General features: G+C 32.5%; 1 protein-coding gene across 1 annotated transcript; it reads right to left on the bottom strand.

Annotated features, from left to right (window-relative positions):
• Nucleotides 1-1984: 1984 nt before the first annotated feature.
• LOC148613033 (homeobox protein engrailed-2-A-like) lies at nt 1985-4252 on the bottom strand. Its single transcript, XM_088595017.1, has 2 exons — nt 3444-4252; nt 1985-2356 (listed from the first exon to the last, which is right to left on the bottom strand). The coding sequence occupies exons 1-2, from the start codon at nt 3943-3945 to the stop codon at nt 2046-2048; spliced, it is 813 nt and encodes a 270-aa protein (XP_088451143.1). The 5' UTR covers nt 3946-4252; the 3' UTR covers nt 1985-2045.
• Nucleotides 4253-5747: the final 1495 nt, after the last annotated feature.

Genomic DNA, 5747 nt, shown 5'->3' with positions numbered 1-5747 from the left:
TTAATTTCATATAAAGATTGTATCAACTGCCAAGTAAGGTTACGAATGAGGAATTGAAAATTTAAATAGGTGTAAAAGCCTATTAATGCCTCAATAATAGAGACAAGACCACGACGATGTTGGTTATCGTGAAAAAAATCTTAGTCCAACTATTCATAAAAATGTAACGTAAACATATACTTTGTAATTTTCATATTTATCTAAATTTTGGTACTTTATCTCCGGATAGAAATCGATGGTAAATCTCCCTTACAACAGTTACAAAATATATTCATAAATAATACTGGTAACTTGATCCAATATCAAAAGAAAAGATGAAAAAGTGTCAAAAGCAACATTTTTCAATTAACCTGTAATTTTGTTTTTAATAGAGCAATCAGGATTTCCGAGGCGTTCCGAAGGACTCGACAGGGGGAATCGAAATGTCTCATACATTCGAGAAAAAATTGAAAGACTACTTAAATTGCGCTTTTAGTTTTATTGGTTTTGATATATTTTTTTTTCGTGGTATCTTTATTATCATCAATAATATCAAAACACAAAAATCTATTGTACGCCATCATTGAAAGATATCAAATGGGTCTCGACAATAACCACAAAAATGATAGATTACTGTAACGTTCGACAAAATAGTTGTATCTTTTACCTTTATGGAGATAAACTATATTAAATGCTTTTTATAAAAATAAAATGGGCTGGAAATTGATTAATAATGAACTATTTATTAAAATTATTTTCACAAACCATTTTTCTTTTTAAGGGTTAATGTGTTGGTAAATCTGGCATTATTTAAATATCATAAAACAGTTTATAGTTTGTATGACTTCGCACTTTCTAATGATTTTCAATAATAACATAACAATATAAATATAAAGCGATCTCACCCTCGCAGAGTTCCTGCTTTGTACGTTTCTTTATGTAGATTTATAGTTCTTTGATAACATCTGATAGTGAGGGAATGTGACACCTTAAAAACGATCACAGACTATTTTTATAACTAGTAGTAATTGCAACATCATTTAATTACTTTGAAATTGCACCGAAGCGTTGTATCAAAATATTTCCTTCGTTGAGATTACTCACAAGTGACTTTATGACACTTGTCAATTTGTGGTATACAGCTAAAGGAGCAATGTTCTGATTTTATAGTGGCTAGATGATGGCTGGGTCGAAGTGCATTTTTTATTTGGTTGTTTGTCACAAGACGGTAGACCTGCCTTCTAATCCGTTCAAATAACCAGTTAATCAAACGGTTGTTTCCTGAATACGAAAAACAAAATTGAAAACAAGTCATCAGTACTGAGAAATGCAAATCAAATAGAATACCAATTACAATTCACAATATCATTTTCTAATTGACAATAAAAGTAAACGCAATTTCTGACAAATTCATGCAGGATATATTTTTGTTACTAATATTTCAGTGAAAAATAGCATCTATCAGTTGAGATGAAAAATACGAAAAACACTCAAATACATTTTCACAACACATTTACAAGCCTTTGAATTATCAAGAAGATGCTGAGCAGATTAAAATAGAAGAAGTGAGTCCGCTTTCATAAAGCATTTCAAATTGAGATTTTCCTCAAATTCTTCCTCAACTCAAATTTCGACCAGTCAGAATATTTTATATGAAACCCAGGCCTTGTCTATAGAATGATTCCAAACCAACACTCACAGTCTGCCTTTGACTGATCTACGACAAAACACCGATTCAGCGAAGTGGCCATCTTAATATACCCTAGAGATATCATTAAAATTTCTACTATTTGTTTTATTTTCAGTATTAATTAATCTAAATATACAATGCGTTTGTTTTCTCATTTTCTTCCGATGATCCAGTTGAAGTACCACTATATTTGGTCATACAAAGCAAGTAAAATAGAAGTACTTTATACAACAGTGAGTGTTTGTGTGAGGTTATGAGCCTATGCAGTACTACAAGACAATATGTATGATTATTTAATTAGGGAAACTATCAAGAATATGTTACTGCGTTTTATTGTATTAAATAAAAATATAACAAAATTTTAAAAAATCTGAGATTATTTGCGTTTCGTTGCAGCATGTACGGTGTGATTATACAGTCCTTCTGCAATTAGATTCAAAGCCAACGTGTTCTTAGTGTCTGATGTCCTCTTTAGCTTTGCTCTTTTATTTTGAAACCATATTTTTATTTGAGCTTCCGTTAGGTTAAGTTCTTTAGCAAGAGTTACCCTTCGTTTTTCTGTCAGATATCGACACTCATTGAACTCTTGTTTAAGTTTTTGCAACTGGTCGTTGGAGAAAGCCGTCCTTGGCCGTTTCTCTTCTGATTGCGTTTTCATTCGAGCCTTCACTTTTTTTGCCCTAGGACCTGAAAACAAGTTAATGAACAAATGGTTGTTAATACATAGTTCATTTATCAAATATATTTGATTTGTTGATCAAAACAACAGTGTCTTAAATTTCGCACTATAAACCGTCAAAGTATTGTATTTTATTAAATCATTAGAATATATAATTAATAAAGGAAATGACAACAAACTTTAAAAGAAAGAACATCAATGTTTTGGAAATCAACATATAAACTGTAGATTCAGGCCAAAACTGCTATTTTGATTTTTTAGGCTTTTTCATCGGAACACATAAAATGGACAATTTCAATCAATCAATGCATTAATTTAGATCGATGAAGCTGCTTTAATTGTTTCAATAATTGGGAACGTAATGACTTTCTGTACGTAACCATCTTCGTCTTTTGTTCAACGAAACACACTATGAAGAATGATCAGCAGCTTGCCAGTATCCGTTATATAATTTATCTTATAAGATTTATCTGCCCATATCTATCCAATAAACTTTGTCGTAATTAACAAGTCAACACGTTATCTCAACAAAGTGGTTACTTATTACAGAAATTAAACTTCCGTAATGGTTCACATGATAAATTTCCTAATAAAATACCTAAGATATAACCGGCAGTCAATTTGTACTACTCTAATTTTCCAATTAGCCCCCACATTAAGTAACTAAGTGATAAGATTGTCAGTTTTTGGTAATCTATCAAAAATGAACATGTATTTGTTATGCTTCATTGGTTCTAGTGTGTGGACTGATTGGAATCAACAATCCTATTTTAAAACTCTTCAAAATATTGAATGTTGACGGTAGATTTTTTTTTTTTAAAAAGGAATACTTTCAATCAGAAATAAGCACTTTTGTTTTTAAGCTACTCAAACTGTAACATCAAACAGACTGTCAAGATTCGACTATCCTTCTGGAGGTTTTGCAAACAAACCATAAATGTTTTATCTGTCACATTTTGTTAAATATTAATTATCTCCAATATATGCATAGTATGTCAATTTCTCTGTAAATTATGAAACTTTTTAAAATAATATCTGAACTTTCATTTGAAAAAGCACTTACTAGTTAAATTATCATTGTAATGTCTTTCTTACCCGCTGATGGTCTGTCTGAATATCTGGTACAATAAACCCAAGCAGGCCATGGAGTATCCAATGATCCTGTGTCCGACGAAGTCGGTGTTACTGGACTAGAAATTGGCTTTGACGAGTCAGTAACCTGCGTTCCATTTATTGTAGGTGCTACTGAGACGTTTGGGGGTGCAATACTGAAAGTTTCTGACGGTGGCACTGAACACATATAAGTCTTGTATCTGTGAAATATATCTTCGAAAGAAAGGAATGGACGAGAGTATGATCCTGCACTATCAAAAATGCTAAATGCTGAAGCGGCATTGTTTTGTGATTGTTGATAGTCTTGATTATTCTCGGCTTTTCTTTGTCCAAACTCAGGTCGTAAAATTTCATTAATTGAAAAGTTCGTTGTCTTCAGGAATTGATTGTGGTCAAAAATAGCTTCATTCGGGTGTTCTCTGTGTTTATTAAGGCGTTCATCACTATTCACTATTTCACCTATTTCGCGCTCGTGGTAATACATAATTACAGTGAAACAATATCCCTTGTTTGCATACAATTAGTCCCAGAAAAGTCAACAATTTGTCCCTTCATAAAATTCTGTCCATTTCATCTCCTTCCTTTTTGAACGGGTAGGCGGAGCTAATGATGTGTTGACTACCATCCGGCATTTCATTCCATGGTCCAATGAATGTGGACATAATTTATCATTTTCTACAACGCTTTAAGGTGTATAGTAAAAACTCCGATTCCATTCTTTTACTTTCCATCGGTAATTGAATATTAAAACTTTGTGAAAAAGACGGACTTTTTTATTAATTGTTTTTATATAGCACAAAAAAATAATAATAAAAAACATAATTATCAACACCAATTTAAAGTAATCAGATAAGAAACTAAATAAGATAAACAGGACGTTAAAAGTGATATTCGTAAAATAAAAACATTTTTTTCTAAATAAATTTTACATCAAGAAAGAATCTTTATGATGAGGCAAAAAAAATAGTCTTGTTTTGTGCTATAGTGCATAGAAAAAAGGGTAGGTAGGTAGAAAAATTGACTTTTTTTTCAAAAACTTTTTCATTGAGTCAAAATGGCTATTAATTTTTTAGGGCATGCACATAAATCTTTAGAGTAGGTAGGGTGTCAGAAAACAGACAAATTATTTTATTTTGCCTGAAAGGTAAAAATAAAAATTCTGCAATAATTGTCCACAGCAAATCTACCGGAAAACTCATGTTTAGCTGTGACAAGAAAGGTGATGAAAAAATGTTTTTTTTTTACTGAACATCAGGTGATATTGTACTGATATTTAAGGTTCAATCAACTCTACTGACTTCAAAGAGTTCTTGTATTCTTTCATTAATATCATTTCCTAAGAACTTTAGAGCACTTCATTTATTGAACTCAGGTGCACACGAAGTACGCAACAGGAGCAAACAAACATACACACGTATGTATGTATGTATGTATGTATGTATGTATGTATGTATATATGTATGCATTTATGTATGTAAGTATGTATGTATGTATGTATGTATGTATGTATGTATACGCTCAATATAAAAGCATCAATATCCGGTTTGTACCTGCATTTTCAGGAGCTGAAAAACAACATAATGGCAGCTTCATTTGCGTGTACTTGTAAATGTGTGAGAGCCAAACCAGTCTCGGAAAATATTTGCTAGTTTCGATAACTAAATACAGGCGCGTAGCTGCTGTTAGGCAAAAAAGCTTTTGCCTGCACTTAATTTTGACAATTTTTTTGGAGCTAAAATACATCCAGGAGAGGCATAAATGATGCTCTAAAACGCTATCTCCGCGGAGCTTCGGGGGAGCTTCGCCCCCCTGGACCTCCTACCAGGGCTCCGCCCTGGATCTTGTGGGGGCCTTAAGCGGCCCCCAGACCTCCTGCCGTAATTTTGCCTACACTTCAATTTGGCCTCAGCTACGCGCCTGAAATACAAATCGAATCATAGATTTTCCATAATAGGGTTGGCATTATAGTCTGCAGTGTGGCGTCTAGATGTTTACGAAGATTACGTAATCAATATTACCCATAATTCTCGGGTCATAAAAATTGCAAAACGAAACGAAAATAATCGACAATAGAAAGAATCGAAACGAATCAATTCGATAAAATGAATCAAATCGTTATGAAAACATAATTTAACTATACCAAATGGAACAGAATGAAGCGAAACTAAATGCAACAAAAGAAATCTTTGAAGACATTTCGCAAATATAAGAACCATAATGTTAACCAGTGCCGGACAATTCGACCCAAAGATATTTCGGACCATGACAACCAATAATTCCTTATGA

The sequence above is a fragment of the Perna viridis genome, chromosome 7 (assembly GCF_037379345.1).
Source record: "Perna viridis isolate PV_CMFRI_1.1 ecotype Kerala chromosome 7, ASM3737934v1, whole genome shotgun sequence".
Lineage (NCBI taxonomy): Eukaryota > Metazoa > Mollusca > Bivalvia > Mytilida > Mytilidae > Perna > Perna viridis.
This window is presented reverse-complemented; position numbering and strand designations above follow the sequence as displayed.

Coding starts and splice junctions, on each gene's coding strand:
- LOC148613033 (XM_088595017.1), bottom strand. CDS start 3,945: ATGTATTACCACGAGCGCGAAATAGGTGAAATAGTGAATAGTGATGAA. Junction 2,357..3,443: donor TTCAGACAGACCATCAGCGG/GTAAGAAAGACA, acceptor ACTTGTTTTCAG/GTCCTAGGGCAAAAAAAGTG.